General features: G+C 40.3%; 1 protein-coding gene across 2 annotated transcripts in view; it reads left to right on the top strand.

Annotated features, from left to right (window-relative positions):
- ttc27 (tetratricopeptide repeat domain 27) overlaps window positions 1-17,952 on the top strand; it is a 78,775-nt gene that overhangs the window by 51,854 nt on the left and 8,969 nt on the right. For both annotated transcript variants that reach the window (XM_066671028.1, XM_066671018.1), the window contains 5 exons: window positions 800-922; window positions 7,022-7,249; window positions 9,041-9,139; window positions 10,462-10,514; window positions 11,578-11,743. In XM_066671028.1, the coding sequence (XP_066527125.1) occupies window positions 800-922; window positions 7,022-7,249; window positions 9,041-9,139; window positions 10,462-10,514; window positions 11,578-11,743 (669 nt within the window). The remainder of the gene's footprint in view (window positions 1-799; window positions 923-7,021; window positions 7,250-9,040; window positions 9,140-10,461; window positions 10,515-11,577; window positions 11,744-17,952) is intronic.

Below are 17,952 nucleotides of genomic sequence, written 5' to 3'. Positions count from 1 at the left end.
GATAAGGTACACAAATTAGACTACAGGGAAACACTGCTCATTCTCTCTCTCTCTCTCTCTCTCTCTCTCTCTCCCCGTCACAATCCAACCCCATCTTTCCCTTTCTCGCTGTTGCTGTCTGCCTCCCTCCTCCTCCTCCTATACCTGCATGTTTGCCATTAGCCTCACGTTCCTACGTCTCCCTGCTCGCACGAACGCAGCCAATGACGTCAGCGAATAAATTTAAGATTTATGGATTTATGGGTACCCATAATGCTTGGTGCAACGTGATATGCCAGTCAAGGTGAAGATACTAGGGGTCACAGAATGCTGTGATTCAAAGAGATCCTTAAAGAGTGAATATTTCCAAAAGGGAAGGTTTATGTAATGTAGGTGTAATCTAAGATAACAAATCCAGTCAAATTGGTTCTTCAGAATGTGTCTCAAAGTCTCTGAAGAGTAATTGGTGACCTCAATTCTGATGATAGAATAATGGTTAATAATCCATAAATCAGAATAAATAGTGCATATAAACATAATGTTGGAAGGGGATTTATTTATTTATTTATTTACATATTTTAAGGTAAGTTGATTTAACAAGAATTATTTCTTAATATTATGGCCCATAAAATATATGAAGACCAATTGCTATCCAATTTTTTTATATATATTATAAATGTTTATCTATAGGATTGGCTCATCTTCATGTTACATTGCAGATTGTGTTTATATGCATGTGTGTTTTAGTCTGTCATTGTGTGATATTTCTCTCTCTCTCTCTCTCTCTCTCTCTCTCTCTCTCTCTCTCACTCTCTCACAGAGACAGTTAGCGAGTTTGCTGACAGATCTGGGTCTGACCAGCTCTGCTCTGCTGATCTATGAGAGACTGGAGCTCTGGGAGGACGCTGTTATCTGCCTAGAGCGACTGGGTCAACATGGCAAGGTGCGTATTTCCATTGTGGACACACACACACATACACACACAAGAGCCATGCTTTTGTTTCTAGTTATGGTAGTTATGTCCTTTTGAGATCCCAAAGTGTTAATCAAAATCTGTTCTTCTGTTTATTTCAATGACCTCTTTCTGCAGTGCTAACAATCCATATAATAAATGGATGCTAGGAGGGGAGTTGTTAACATTATGCAAATTTGACAGTGCTCGTTACCCCCTGCTAACTTGTGAGGGTTGTTAGGCGCAATTGCAGTTTTGGACATATGCATGTATAGTTTTAATAAGCTTGGACAAAATTATTTAATTTAATCAATTCTTGTCTGCAGGATTGTCATGATAAACAACGTCATCAGGGTTTTTAATCATGAGTTATGAAATACCACAGAAGCATTACAGAAGCTTACCCTTTATATAAGCTTGAACTTCCCCACATGGTGATAGGCTATAATTGGTGTATAATTACTTCATTTGTAATTTCAAAGAGCAGGCATGTGTGCTAGATATAAGTTTGAAGTGTCATTTCCCCCTGTATCAGTGAGCATCCTAACAAAAGATGACCCTGGTGTGTGTGTGTGTGTGTGTGTGTGTACCATGTGAACAGTGGAGGACCAACACTTGTAATGGTGTGATGTCATATTTCTCGATAAATCAGGCATTTTTATATGATGTAACAGGGTGGTGTGACATCTGAGGGCTGGCCTTGCCCATGTTTTGTAGCTGTCTTCTTCAGTTCATGTGTGTTTGAGTGTGTGTGTACATGATTACTGAGAATCCTGACACTGAATTGGTCACCACAGAGACTGTCATCAGAGCAGATGAAAAGAGTGTCACACGCTGGCACCATCTTACAAACCGGATTCCAAAAAAGTTGGGACACTAAACAAATTGTGAATAAAAACTGAATGCAATGATGTGGAGATGGCAAATATCAATATTTTATTCGTAATAGAACATAGATGACAGATCAAAAGTTTAATCTGAGTAAATGTAACATTTTAAAGGGAAAATGTTGATTTAAAATTTCACAGTGTCAACAAATCCCAAAAAAGTAGCAATAAGTGGCTGGAAAAAGGAAATTGAGCATATAACGAACAGCTGGAAGACCAATTAACACTAATTAGGTCAATTGACTACATGATTGGGTATAAAAAGAGCTTCTCAGAGTGTCAGTGTCTCTCTGAAGCCAAGATGCACCTCAAACAGGGATGCCACTGTCAAGGAAATAACAGAATGGGTTCAGGAATACTTCCAGAAAGCATTGTCAGTGAACACAATCCACCGTGCCATCCGCCATTGCCAGCTGCAACTCTACAGTGCAAAGAGGAAGCCATTTCTAAGCAAGCTCCACAAGCTCACACGTTTGCACTGGGCCAGGGGTCTTTTAAAATGGAGTGTGGCAAAATGGAAGACTGTTCTGTGGTCAGATGAGTCACGATTTAAAGTTCTTTATGGGACACTGGGACGCCATGTCATCCGGCCCAGAGAGGACAAGGATAACCCAAGATGTTACCAACGCTCCGTTCAGAAGCCTGCATCACTGATGGTATGGGGTTGCATGAGTGCTTGTGGCATGGGCAGCTTGCATGTCTGGAAAGGCACCATTAATGCAGAACTATGTTCAGGTTCTAGAACAACATATGCTCCCATCTAGACGTCCTCTCTTTCAGGGAAGACCCTGCATTTTTCAACAAGATAATGCCAGACCACATTCTGCAGCAATCACAACATCATGGCTACGTAGGAGAAGGATCCGGGTACTGAAATGGCCAGCCTGCAGTCCAGATCTTTCACCTATAGAGAACATTTGGTGCATCAGAAAGAGGAAGGTGCGACAAAGAAGGCCCAAGACGATTGAACAGTTAGAGGCCTGAATTAGACATGAATGGGAGAGCATTCCTATTTCTAAACTTGAGAAACTGGTCTCCTTTGTCCCCAGACGTCTGAGTGTTGTAAGAAGAAGGGGGGATGCCACACAGTGGTAAAAAAATGGCCTTGTCCCAACTTTTTTGGGATTTGTTGACACCATGAAATTTAGTAACAACATATTATTCCCTTAAAATGACACATTCTCTCAGTTTAAACTTTTGATATGTGATTTGTGTTCTATTCTGAATAAAATATAAGATGTTGGCACCTCCACATCATTGCATTCAGTTTTTATTCACAATTTGTTTAGTGTCCCAGCTTTTTTGAAATCCGGTTTGTACATACTACAGCAGTTTAGCTGATACTGATGATAAATGTAAACACCAGTTTTTAACTTTTTATTTTTCTTTCTTTTTTTTTTAATCTCCCTTTGACTTTTACCGTCTAAATCCAAGTGTCAAATCATACTTCCCTCAGGTACACAAAAGCCAGCGCATGGCCAATACTCTGCAAACAGGATAAGGTTTAAGATGTCAGCGCCAGAGGGGTGTGTGCTGTGTTACTTCATGCATAGGTGAAAAACGAACACACTTCTGTAGACTGTAAGGTGTGCGACCTCTGTATTGCTCTCAGTGAAATATATATTTGTATGAGAGACCAATTCTGCAACTCCAGAGAGCTGGTCCTCCATTACAGTTTACTAGACAGTGTGACTTTCTCTGTGGCGCCCCCCCTACGCCAACGCTCTGAATGCAGCAACACACGTCTGTGTTTGTGTCCTTGCCTTATGTATGATTTGGGCCTAACACTTTTCTTTATGCAAGGGGTACATCTGATGTGTCCTGTAAAATTAGTAGCCTATACTTAATGGCTGTTTTGCCTTGAAGTCAATGTATATATGGAAGTTGGTTCTCTGACATCGACACACACCGATATGTACATTCACCCAACCCAGCACATACTAACACACTGCCCCTGTTCTGGTCTGTACAGTTTCCTTGGAGCTGTTTCGCAGCCTTATCACATTACAGGAGCACTTTGTGTTCCAATCTGATTACCAGAGTGCAGTCAGGTCAATAGAGAAGCTCTCCGTCTGAACTGAATGCTTTAGCATGGCTATGAACTCACACATGAACTCTGTCCTTTAGATCTTATTCTCTCTGTCTGTCTCTCTCTCTCTCGCTCTCTCAAATACAATGATGAGTGATTTAACTCTGAGTTAGTGAATACAGAGTCATGAGATAGAGAGCGAGTGTCAAATGCTCACACAGAAAGGAAGGAAACATAGTGGCTAGTGGGGACTATGTGAAACAAGTGGGGGGAAAAAAGAGAAGAGAAAAGGTTGAAACAAGCGAAAGGGTAACATTAAAGACGAGCAGTGTCTCCGTTCTCTCCCCTGGAGCCATGTCTTCGGCGATATGTCAGATTTGAACTTTTCTGCGCAGGAGTTTGGTGGAAAAAGGCCCTTTCTATTATGCATTAGTCTGGTCTGATCTGCTGCAGGTCACAAGGCTGCATGTAAATGTGTCGAGGACCATGGTGAAGAGGAGTAAAGCGCAGGTTAGAACAGTTAAGACAGAAGCAATGCATAGTGTCTTAATGCTTTCAACTGAGAGCTGCCAGAAAGAGAGGGAGCACTTAATTATGCACGTGTGTGAATGGGTGTGGGAGACTTTCACACCAGACACTGATATAATTCAGTTAGAGACTTCATGGAAAGTGGGTGTGTGTGGGAGAAACAAGGCAGATATAGGATGGTGGCGTTACAGTAAAGTGAAGACTTGATTAATATGTTTTTTATTGAGAACTCTGTGTGATAATGGCTGATTTTAAAAATTATTTTTCTGGTCTCTCAGAATATTACATATTGTTTGTCTTTCCTTCTTTCTTGCTGGTTGGGTGTGTTTCAAACTACTTCATCTAAAACCTTTGGCTGTCTTAGTGTCCCAGTGGTACTTCTGTGAAAGTTTGTGTTCAAACGTTTCTGAGCACCTCAGTAATGGAGTGTTTCTGTTTGATTACATGTCTGTGGTATTTTATTGGAAATTTAAAGATGCCAGGTGGCATTAGTGAGCCACTCAAACTGTAATCAAACTTTCTCTTAAACCATGCTGAAAAAGAGTTAAATGCCACCTGAATGATATTTCGCCTGTCTCACAGTTAGCAGATCATGTTGTTAAAATTGTACATTATCATATCAGTGCACATTTTTATGGCTTCTTTGCCTCTATTCTCACTGCAAAATTAGTGATAAGAGATAAGCAAGCAAAACTTTAAATAATGCAAATGTCCTCTGACTGTCATTGTTCAGAGGAAATTCACTGCACACTTCATGTCTGTGGGGAGCTAATTTACAGGTGGTGTAAGTTGGATCTGCTCAGTTTCGGCCAGTGTGATTGTGTCTCAGTAATGCCAGGAAAAACAGCCTCAGTTTGCCCAAATCAACTCCCTCATCCCCCCACAAGCAACACAGGGAAGAGGCTGGCAGACGCTGCAGTTAGAACATGCAGAGGAATGACCCAAATTAGCAGAGGAAAAGGGGGAAACCCAATCTCCTCCTCTGGGAGCGTTTCTCTAAAATGGGGCAAGTTGAATGAGTTCTGAACAGTTTGGGAGGCCACTTCACTCAAATTCTAACCTCAGCTGACTTTGGGAGTATCCTGTAGAAAGGTTTCACAGCAAAATAATTCAAGTATAATTGTTCAAAACTACCAAAACCACATAAACTGGTCTCTGGTTAGAATTACAGATCATTCATACATGAGCTCTTGTAAAACATGCTGTAGTATATGGCAGTGTTAGTGTTCTAGAGTAAGATCGATAGATGGATATATGTTTGTTTTTACTGTGTGTTCGTGTTAGCAGGCAACGGAGCGGCAAGCAACCATTCATTTCCTATGTGAACATGTGATTTGTAGGCAATTTAGCGACAAGCGACAAATCCAGCTAAAAATTTCTCAGGTCTATGCAAGTGAAATATGATGGTGTGAAGCACCATTTTAAATTATTGGTTTCTATATATTCTTCTTCTTACCAATCATCTACATGGCTGTTTAAGGTCCCCAGCTTCTGAGGTCTGACGTTTTTTCCTACTGACATTCCTAAACATGGTAGAGAGGTTCCTAACCACTGCCTCTTTTTTCCTGTGTTATATGATGCATCTTTGCACATATACTGGGACAGTTTAAAGAAAAACTAAGCATGGAAGAAGGTAGGGATACTTGTATAGTATTTGTTTTGGCTATAACTATTTGTTAAATAATTGGTGACAAAACTAAATTGTGTTAACAGCCTTTTAAAAGCATTTTCATGTATGCATTTTGCATACAGCTACTTCCTACAAGGTCTTCTGGGTTCCTTCAGATCTTCTTTTAGCTGTCTGATGCCTGGAACTTGTAACCAGGTCAGAATTAAAAACATACTAGATTTAACAGTGGAATGCAGGTGCAGTTCAGCCAGACTATCTCTTTCCCTTATCCTACTTTATGATATTTCTCCATTTCTCTTTTCATTTGTCTTCTACTTTAACATTTCAGATCTTTTTGCAGGGCTATTGGGCTTGTTTGTTTTAAGCAGAATGGGGTATTATGCGTCTGCGTTTGGACTTCTCTAGGTTTTGCGTCACTGGCCTTGGTTGCGTTCTCCTGATGATGATGAAGCATTGTTCGCTGCTTGTCAGACGTTGTCTATTTGCAGAAATGAACAGCGATGTTTGGATTCATTCACGGATGTAATGGAATTACCGCTATTGCACCTTTCTCTGGCTCTTCACACATCTGTCAGCTTCTCAAGGTTTCAAATAGGCCTCAGTGACATAAATTGCTTTATCAATCATATTCAATAAGCAGCAATACCGAGGTGGCTGTGGGACAGAATGTGGGGTATCAGATAGCAACGAATGTGAATGGGTGCGTAGCGGAGCTGAAACCTTGCAGTTGAAACTCATTTGCAGAGACTTTATGAAGGGTATCAAGCCTTGTTTTATAGCAGCTGTACTTGAAATACAAATGGGGGGGGAAATTTCAGGCAAGAAACTTGTAGAATGTCTTTGCTTATTATTCGGCTGTTGATTTTACTTTTTTTTTTTTTTCCTATACTTTAGTAACTTCCAGGAAACTGTACATAGGCCCACATATAAAGACCCTTATATTTTAACCCCTTGTGCTGGATATACTAGGTTGCTGTCAAGGCCCTAATTTCTCATTATGTGGCTCTCTGGCTTAGGCAGAAGAGATCTTGAGGCGAGAGCTGGAGAAGAAGGAGACCCCCTCTTTGTACTGTCTGCTGGGAGATGTGCTGAAAGACCCTCAGTACTATGATCGAGCCTGGGAGTTGTCCAAACACCGTAGTGCCCGTGCCCAGAGATCCAGAGCTGTCTACCACCTCCGCAACAAAGAGTTCCAGCAGTGTGTGGAGTGCTTTGAACGCTCATTGCGCATTAATCCAATGCAGGTACCACACGAACTTGCACACAACCTCGCAGGTCCGTTCTTGTTCTGTACGTAAAATGCAAATTTACTTTTGCTGATTGTTTCCACTTATAATTTGCATGTTGCATATAATACAAAACTTTTTATTTCCCCGTCTTGTTTACACTGCTTGCTATGTCACAATCTAATTTTCTTTTTCTCTACTGCCCTTTGAAACTGAATGGGACTGAAGTGTCTGTGGACGAATGTGTGCGTAGAGTGCACATAACAGAAGAGAATAAAGCTAAGCAAGAAAAGAAGTTTAGCACTAGAGGGGGAGTGAAGTGAAGGAGGGGTGAGTGGAGTCAGATTCCCTCACATGGCCTCAGGGGAGCAGCGGAGGGAAAATCATTTCCTCTGTTTTGCTTTTTCATCCTTTAGATCCATATTGCAGCGTGGGATTCGGGCTGCAATAAGCTGGTGTAATTTTCCTGAGCTCGACTGTAATGACCCCTGTGTGATCCTTCACACCACGTCCAAGCACCACCTCAGGGACCCAGCACTTACGCTCCCCTCCACGCAAAAGAGGGGGCTTAGAACAGAGAGAGAGATGGAGACAGATAGAAAGTAAGAAAGGAAGGCAAGAGTGAGACTGTGTGATGCACAGTGAAAGAGAGGGAGGAGGGATAGCAGTGGAGGGATGCAGGTGTAGAGAATTTAGCAGAGAAGTATTGCAGGAATAAAAATGAACAGAGAAATGTTGTGACTGCAGCTTAGGTTTCTCTTCAACCTCATTCAAATCCTTCACCTTTTAGCCAAACACTGACAAGTCCTACTCATTTCCAAAGGCTCTTTGCAGTTGTGCTCAGGATCATAGATGTTCTAACTATGTATTAATCTGTGTGTGTTTTTCTGTGGAGTTGCATGACTGACCTACATCGAGCAAGGTGGCCATGTAGCATCAGTTTTGTTAAACAATAAACAGTTAAAGAGATTAATATAGTTAATGAATATAGTTGAATATAGTTGATAATCAAGTCAATCTCAATACTTCTAAAGCACATTTAAAAGACCACAGAAGCCAATGTGCTGTACAATATAAAACAATAAATGTATAACAGTGAAAGTTATAATATATAAATAACAAAATCAAACAAAACTAAAATAATACTACAGTTAATATATTTCTAAATATTTCCTGGAGATAGAACTAAAAGCTTCAAAGCTATTTGAGAGGAAAATGTCAGGTCATTTCACAATTTTGGGGCAGCTACTTGGGGCAGCTCTTAGGTTTGAATCGAGAATGAGGAGTAACCAACAGCAACTGATTTGAGGATCCTAAAAATCCTGAAGTTAAATGTATGTTCAAAATATCAGATATGTACGTTAGAGAGACACCATAAAAAGGAGCTTTATTGAGCTTTAAAAACCAACAATAGAATCTTAAAATCAACCCTGTGTTTAACTGGTAACCTGTGAGGGCACACCAAAACAGGCGTAATCCCTATTCCACATCACGATTATCACATCACGACTGCACTATCGCAATTCTTTGCATATGGGAGCTACTCAGTGGGCTCTGTCATGCTTGCAGTTGCTCCAGAATGCAATGGTCTTAAAAGCCTAGCCACACAGAGCCCACTGAGTAGCTCCTATATGCAAAGAATTGCAATAGTCAAGTCGTGATGTGATATAATCATGAACGACTGTCTCCAGGTCCTTAAAGGACTAAAATTGGGTCTTAACCTGGCATTTATTCTAAGGTGATTTTAAAAACTACCTCGGACCACTGCAGGAATAATGCATCTTTTTCCTCTTTTATCTTATTTTTTAGTTGGGTGTGTGGTTTTCTCTTGGTTGTGCGTACTTTGCCTTGGAGGGCTATGAAGGGGCAGCAAAAGCTTTCCAGAGATGTGTGGGGCTGGAACCAGATGTAAGTCACATGTTTTTTTATTTTTATTTTTCCTTCAGTTAAATATGAAGATGTTGACAGTGGCGAAGCAGCTCTGCTCTTGAAATTAGCATTTTGCAAAGTTAGGTTTATTAATAAAACAACAGGCTATAAGTGTTGAAATGTTGGTTGTAATAAACCTAGATATGTAAGATTAAATTCAGCAAATAATAATAATGTTTAAAGGCTAAGCACCACTTAATGGACCTCCATGAATATTTCACATTATTTTAGTTACTGACATATATAAGTATGAATTAAAATGAAAATAGCAGCTTAATTTGCTTTAAAACTGACAATTTTATTAAATTGACGGAAAAACCCGAGCTCACTACGGAAATTCTTGAACACAACCGTGACGTCACTGGTGAACAACAGCTGAATAACGCCATGGTAAAACACCGTTATGACAGTATCTAGCTAGCTAAATAACAAACATTATTCATGACAATAGCCTAGCAATAAGCTAAACTCAAATTTAGAGGTACCGTTATTCTTGTAAATGTGATCGAAGTCGAATTCATCCGACACTATAAACCTCCGTAATGCAGCTACGTAGCCGAGTATAATCTGAGCCACCGAGTTTAGCAAGTCAAGCTATTATTAACTAACACCAACTAAAACAGGTGAAGTAAGTGTCCTTACCCTGTTTACCTCCATGTTACAGAGGCTCTTGAACACCTTTCGTTGGTTTCCTTACATGCCCATATTGTTGGAAAAGCACCAGTGAAATGAGCACTACAGATAACGGAGTGTATGCCCGTTTAAAGTTGACAAATTTAGTCCATTTTCTGGATATTTTGGGATCTTTGGGCCATTTGTGCACAGATGTCCCACTGTACATTGAATTATTGCAGCCAAAAACAACACACATTTTCGTCATTTTGCATTAAATTAAATGCAACTTCTAGAGTTGCATTTACGTCATCTACGTCACATGCAAGACGCCTATTAGAGTTTCCGAACACCGCTGGGGGGAGAACCAACGGTCTTTTAAACCTTATTCCTTGAATTAGCAAGAAATAACATGTTTTCTGACTATCAATAAACACAAGTTAGGAACTCAAATTTCATTGTATTTATTTGTTTGACATTTTCATATAGCTGGTGCTTAGCCTTTAATTTATACAGTGCCTTTGTCAATCTCAAGGACACTTTCCATAGAACAAACGGGGGAAAAAAATTAAACCAAGTTAATATTTAAAGCAATGTTGAATGACTGTATGGCACGTGTTACTTGTTAAGGAATAAAGCCAAAATGTGGGTTTTGTCAAGTGTAAAATATCCCTTTTTTATTCCTTCAGAACTCAGAAGCCTGGAACAATCTCTCCACAGCCTACATCAAACTACACTTGAAGTAAGTTGGCGCTGGAATTTACTATTAATTTAAATACAGAGAAATGGAAGCAGTGTGTTAACCGAACTGTCTAGACTTGTTTTAAAGATATGGGTATAGTAAATAAGTCAAGTAAGTATTCCTCAGTGTCTGGGTGTTGTAGATGCACTGGGCAAAAAATGTCAAGAAAAGAGCCATCCTACATGGCTGCACAAAAGCAGAAATGTTGATGTGCCCACCGCCCCCACCCCCCTCTCCTCGCATGCGACACAGCTGTGGAGTGCAGTGCCTGTGTCAGAGCAACACTGTGTGGATGAGGGTGTGCAAGTGAGTATTATAGAATGCTTATCTCCCACCAAAGTTGCCAGGTAAGCCCCCATTCAAGTGTCACTGCTCTGATGAATGTGATGCTTCTGGTCTTTTTATTTTTGAGCCCTGGCTTTTCCTGTAGTCTTGCACTCACAGGTCTTCTTGCTTTTCAGTTTTAGCTCAACAGCTGTAATTGCAAATATAAATCTTCCCAGCTTCTCACTGTTCCTACCTCAGGAGCGGCTCCCCTCTGCCCCTCATACGCTTCAGTGTTACCAAGATTTGAGTTAAAAGTCAATAAGGACGTACCCTGTCTGTGATGACTGGCAGCTTTGCTGATTTCCTGTGCGCCAAAAGGGTCTTCTGGCAGCCTGGTGGAACGACATGCAGCTGAGGGCTTCTGGGAAACCTTCCCTCCCTGAGGTCCCTTGGCCAATCAGGCCTGTGCACTCATCCCTAAGATGAGACTCTGGAATCTTCTATTAAAACCCAGTTAATGCTGCTCACTCGACTGGGGACTGAGAGGGAGGGGGAGAGAAAGAGAGAGGAAGAGAGAGAAAGAGTGAAAGTGTAATAAACACTCTGCTGTCTTGAACTGTACTTGTTGCTGCTCTACCAAACTCAAAGGCTACAAGGCCATGGTGCTCTTTGTCTGCAGGAGAGAAATTACTTGTAATAGTACACTAGAGCCTTCTCTATATAATCCCTGATAGCAAGGAGGGTTTAGTCTCTTGCCCCTGTCCTGTGTTTGATTGCACTGTTGTGTCTCCGATAGAGAGAAAGCCTTCCGCACCCTGCAGGAGGCCCTAAAGTGCAACTTTGAGCGCTGGGAGATTTGGGAGAACTTCATCGTTGTGTGTATTGATGTGGGTGAATTTTCAGAGGCCATCCGAGCCTACCACCGCCTCATGGACCTGAAGGACAAGTACAAGGACGTAGAGGTGAGAAGGGTAGCTTTGCTTCTCATTAGATTGTAGGTTTATAGTGCCATGATTATTGTTCCAGGTCAATTAATATATTTTGAGAAAATGGACAGAAGTTTCAGCCTTGAGTTTCTGAGGCACATTTGCCTTGCTCAGAGACAATGTGACCTGAACTTTGCATTCATTCAGTAACAGTTCCTAAAAATGATTTATTTTGAATGCTTTTAATGTTGTGTATGATAATGATGATAAGTATATCCAACATGGAAACCAAATTCTTTGCTATTGAGATTGTTTAGGCAAGCAAGTCAGACTGTTAGCCTGAAAGTTTGTGAGTATTGCTTTAAATCTGTTTGTGCTTCTGTGTGTGGATTCAAGCATTGTGTGTGTCATTAGTAATTCACTCTACAGATGTGTGAGAGCAGCAGGTTTCTGTCCCCCTGGTCTCTAGCGCAAGTCTCCGTGTCTTCCCTGCAGCCTGAGGAATGAATAATAGATGAGCCCCATTTACTCTCTCTCTCCTGAGAGAGATGTCACTGTGGACCACCTCACCCTCTCAGCCACCAGCTTTAATAACACACACCTCAGCCATAACAGGCATCCTTGTAGACCTGTGTAGTGAACTGGTGTAAATCACATTAACCAATCGATAAAAACATGCCCATTTAAAATATAAATAAACTAGCCGTATCAAAGACAGTAGGTCTTTGTCACTAGGAATAATGACTGCTGTAATATGTTAAGAGTGAGCTGATCAGTTCTGTGTTTGCCACCTGTATATGCAGTTTTGTAAGAACTCGAATGTCATGCAAGACATGGGAACGACCCAAGAGATCAGTTTTCATATAGATTTAAACCTTCCATCCCTGAAATGGTAACTTTACAGAGGGAAATATTTCATTTAAAATCATTTTTTTCCGTCTGTCATTTATTTTTCACAGTGTAATATTGGCTAGTATTTTCTGATTATGTAACAAATGGAGGTACAAGGATTATGATGAATATAGGTATTAGTTCTGTGTTTGCATAGCTCAAAGTAAGCTTTAAATATAGCATTAAACTTCCACTGCAGGATCCTGACAGAATCAACACTGAAACGCACAGCAAACAGTGGGCCACATTCGTAAAGCAGGAAAACACACACCAATTAAACCACATGACAGATTCCTTAGTATAACACCAGTTTTAACACTATTAATGCAACACGTACATGTCTAAATGCTGTCTCGAAGGGACTAAACTAGCACCGACAAACAGAAACACAACAGCAGAACAAACAGTTTCCTGAGAAAGTTAATGCACCAGCTGCTGTCGGCCATAATATGAGTCGTTTATTTTATTGTTTTGTTGTCAAATGCTGTGTAGTCAGTGTAGTCCTGGCCTCGATTTTTACAACAGCGTCCCGAAATGGCTCTCACAGGAGAGCACGGCAGTGACATTTCTTTTTTTTTTTTTATTTCCAGATGAGTAATGTGTCTCTTACTAAATGAACATCACCAACCCTTTATTGCCCATCTCATCTTTAGAAAATCATCACTGAATTGTCTCACTTTGTGATGAATGAAAACACAGCATTCCTAATCAAAATGAGCCAGGGGTGCTTGTAAACAACATATTAATCCTTTCCGGGGAAGCATGCCATCTTAATTCAGTGCAATTAAATTAAAGGAAGCCGTTCTGCTCTGATCTGAAGCAGTAAGTAGCACCGTGGTGTTTGGATCTGCAAAGTTTTAGGAGTAGTGGCCTCTAGGGAGGTGTCAGAACGCTATCGCTGAACTCTGGCTCTGGAGCTGCTTTCTTCATGAACAACCGTGTTGGCCTTGATTCATTGCTTTTTCTAATTAGCAGTGCAGCGTAAGTGGGGGATGGCTCACTCAGTCTCATTCTTTTGTCTTCATTCCTCCTTTTGTCATGTCGTCCTCGTCCTTTCTCCCACCCCGTTTCTCTCGTCGGCTTCATTTATGCTAAGACATACTCAGCTGCGCCTTTTCTTCAATTAAGGACAGACACATGAAAGCACAGAAGTTTAAAAGGTCAGAGCTCAGCATTCCTTCACTTCCGTAGTAATTGGGACCTCAGTTCTCAGAGCTATTGAAAATCTCTGATGCTTTTAGTTCTCTGTGACCCGCAAAACACTCATCAGTCCTTTACTACCTGTTCTGGTCTCATTTCTGAGGCTGATTGTCAGTCAGTGGAAATTTCAGTGAGGTAATGACCAACTCGTCCAGACTCATCTGGGTCTTATTGGATGAGGGGAAAGAGCTGGAAATGTTATGAAAAAATAGATGTCTTTAACATTACCTTTGATTTACTAAGCAGATCGATGATAGTAGGACCAGATTAATGTATTGCCTGGTAGGTGATTTTGTCTGATATTAGCAACCCCTGGTATTATTGGAAATATCATATATCATTTGAAAATATTGTTCAATTCAGTCAGGCATTGTATTCTGAATATACAATAAAAAGAAGCATCCTACACCACCACCTCTGCTCCTTCCCTGTCCTATTCTCTTATTTATTTATTTATTTTTTTCACTCATTTAATCTCAAGCTCTAACTTTTTCTCCCTTATGTAAACCCAGGTTAATCACAAAGCACATATCATCACTGTCGATGCCTGTCAGGAAGACACTACTGCTTTCATTCTTTCTTAATTTTACACTAGCACATCATCTCTTCAAGTTTGTCCCTCCTTCTGTAAAAGGGAGGTGACCCCTCTAAAAAATCTATTTTATTTTTTCATTTGTTTCACATCTTTGTGGGCCACACGAGCAGCAGCATCTTCATCATCGTCATTATCATTATCACTGCAGATTATCGTGTTGAATGAGTCATGCCTGAGATTTTACTGACGCCAATTAACTTTTGCTGTCCTTAGTCGGATTCTTCTAAGTTGATGCAAATGCTTTTGCAATGCTTTCATTTTCATGCTGTGAAAACAAGGTTATATTCTGCTATGGACTAAAGTTGAGATTGACTACTCAAATTAACAGCTAACTGAACTCATCTAGGAAATAAAAGACTGAAAACAAAACCAAATCCCTAAGATTACAGTTTTGTTTGACAACCGGTTTACAGACCGCTGATAGGATTCTCTTATGGTGTTCAGTCTTGGGCTTTAGCTTTAAGTATTTACAAAGGGATTCAAGGAAAATTGCAAACTAAGTGGAAAATATGGCACGTCTTACAAGCTACAAATGTCTACAGCTGCAGTAAGAAATATTAAACCCTCAGAAGGTGTTGTAAAGTCTGATAAATTTTGCTTCATATGACTGGCAGCTGTAAGTGCCTGCCCAATACTGCCTCAGTAAAACGCCCCACACACACGCTCTCTCACATTCCCATACTCATGATTGCCATGTGGTCTTTGTTAGTCTCTCTCAGTGAATGTGTGTTTATAAGTGTGTGAGAGAGGTTAGGTTGGAGTATGTGTCAAAGAGCAATTGCATGTATGTGTGTATGTACGTGCATGTATGTTCTTTCTCCTTTTGGCTCCTCTCCAGCTCTTGTGGGTTTTTAGGGAGAGGAAGATTTGTTAAGGAATTTGTATCTACACCTGGGCTGAATACACAAACACACACACACATCCTCTTTTGACTTTTTATTATCGACTCCCTGACTGATAGGACCTTATCTCCCGCATGCACACACATACACAACAGCTATTTAAAATGTGAAAATTATCGAAGTATGTGGACTGTGTAGTCTAAAGTGGGCTTGTTTGTCCTAGGAAGAAAGAGATTTTAATAGGCTGTCTGGTTTGGGTATGTGAGGAATGTGCCATCCTCATCCAAGTTAGAGAGCCCACCCACTGCCAACTACCAGCTCATCACTGAGCTCAGAGGTGTTTTATTCTCCTGATTAGACACACATACAGCACTGAGCAAAAGTCAAGATCACTTTTTGTTGATTTTATTTCCATATGGATATTAATTCAAGTTGTTCATAATCCAGAAAATATTTTACATTACATAAAACAGCATGAAATGAAAACAAGGTAATTTCTCACAGCGTTGTGATTGGTCCAAAGGCACTGTAGGCAGTAAGCTATCACTATAAATACCTCACACTAGAATAAACATTCAAACAGTCTTGCGCAAACCCATTCAACACAAATTAAAACTTACAGGCTTCTGCATGATGATGGTTGCTGGGTGTGCTCAGAGCTGTAGCTGTAATTAAATACAGTAGAGTTAGAAATATAATTTGCTTTGAATTCTGAAAGCCCTGTCTCTTCAGAGTCTGAACACACACTTACCGCGCCACTCCAAAGGGCAAATATATTTTCTGAATCATTTCAGAATCAGATTTTATTGATCAAGATTGCACTTCCAAGATTTTTTTTTTTACACAGTAGCTCACAGTTCACAGTATTTGATGATATACATTTGACAGTGTATATCATCAAATTTGACAGGGAAGCACAGACATCCCAAACTGAGTTCTGTCACACACGCTTATAGGCAGTCATACGCAGACACACGCACTTGTAAACACCTGCCTGAGATTAGGAGCTGAAACAGGTGATGGCCAGCAGTTTTCAGCAGTGCTTTTCTCTACATGCTGCCTTGTTTTGAAGGTCTCCAGGTTATGCATGGTGGGCAGGTTGACACAAGTCGTCTTTTCTGCAGATGTGATATGGTGCAGTTTGTGAGTGTTGTGTTTAGTGGCAAAGTTTTACTTGACTGTGATGAAGGAGGTGATGGTTGTGTAGGACTGATGCTGGTTGAAAGTACTTAATCTTGTGGAAGAAGTATGTTCTCTGCTGAGCTTTTTTTTTTATGTGATCATGTAGGAGTCTGACTTTAGGTCCCTGGTGATTTAGAGTCTCAGGAACATGAAGAGATCCACAGTCATCACTGTCTTGTTGAGGATGGTGCAGGGATTTACCAGAACAAATCTGTCATCTCCTGGATTTTGACGATGTTAAATTCAAGGTTGTCGATAGCTGCTCCTATGGACCAGCTCATCTAACACCTGTCTATAAGCAAACTTGTCACTGTCTCGAATGAGACCAATTACTGTGGTGTCATCTGCAAACTTTAGGGTTTTCACAAAGCGCTCAGTGGGGGATAAGTCATTTGTGTGCCATCAGTGGGGAAAACAAACAACTTTGGTGGGCACCAGTGCTGATTTTTCAATTTCCAAATATGGAAATACTCAGCCCACATGCAGCTCTCTGCTTGTGAGGAAGGTGGTGAACCACTTGCAGATGGAGGCCAGCACACTGAGGTGGGAGAGTTTATTGTGGAATAGTTCTCTATTACATCTGAGAAGAAGTTTCTTGCATATGTCCTTGGCTGACAGTAGTGCAGAAGTATTCGTTGACCGAAATGGACTTTGACCAGATGTAGTCATTTTAGGTTACTCATAAGGTAAGATACCTTAATATAGTAAGTTGCTTAGATATATTACATATATTGCAGATATAGCGCATAGTGTTTGATGTAAATAGTAATTAAGACAAAATCTGAAAATATATAAAAAAAAAAAAAATGTTGAGTTGAACGAGGCTTTGTAACTAAATTCTAGAGGAGGAAAACTTAATTTAAGCAAAACTGAACACAGAAAAAGGAAAAGCAACTGTCACTCCGGCTCCGGACACCCTGCATAACTGACTACTCCGAGAATCACGTCAGAATGTCCGCAATAGTCATTACACAGTTACAATTTTTAAGACCACGACCTTTAATGAGAATAGCCATTGATCAGAACGACATTGTAAACCTGGTCTTATATATACACACACACACACACACACACACACACACACACACACACACACACACACACACACACACACCTGTATTTGAAGAATGTTCCGTATTTGGCACCTGAGAGCCAAGCACCAAGAGGAAAATGTATAAGAAGTATTAACAACTTCAGTGTTTTCAGGTATGTATTTTCAAAGAACCAAGTTTAGTAAACTGCGTAAAATTATGCGAAACACCTAAAATATGCAAACTGCACATATTATTGTGCTTTTACATCTCAAATTATTTGCTTAATACGCAAATCTCTGTGTTTGGCTTCAGGTGGGACATGTAATTTTAAGTATGATTAAACCTCATTACATCACTGCTTACAACTGAAATTATATATTTTTTTCTTATTACATAGAGAGTAAAGTACTAAAAAAGAAAAGAAATGTACCGCCACGTACTCGTACCGAATTCCAGGTACCCCATCAGCACCCAACCCTAGATCCATGTTTACCACATCCT

Source organism: Hoplias malabaricus, chromosome 1 (genome assembly GCF_029633855.1).
Source record: "Hoplias malabaricus isolate fHopMal1 chromosome 1, fHopMal1.hap1, whole genome shotgun sequence".
Lineage (NCBI taxonomy): Eukaryota > Metazoa > Chordata > Actinopteri > Characiformes > Erythrinidae > Hoplias > Hoplias malabaricus.
The sequence above is the reverse complement of the archived record's forward strand: the minus strand, read 5'-3'. Positions and strand labels throughout refer to the sequence as shown.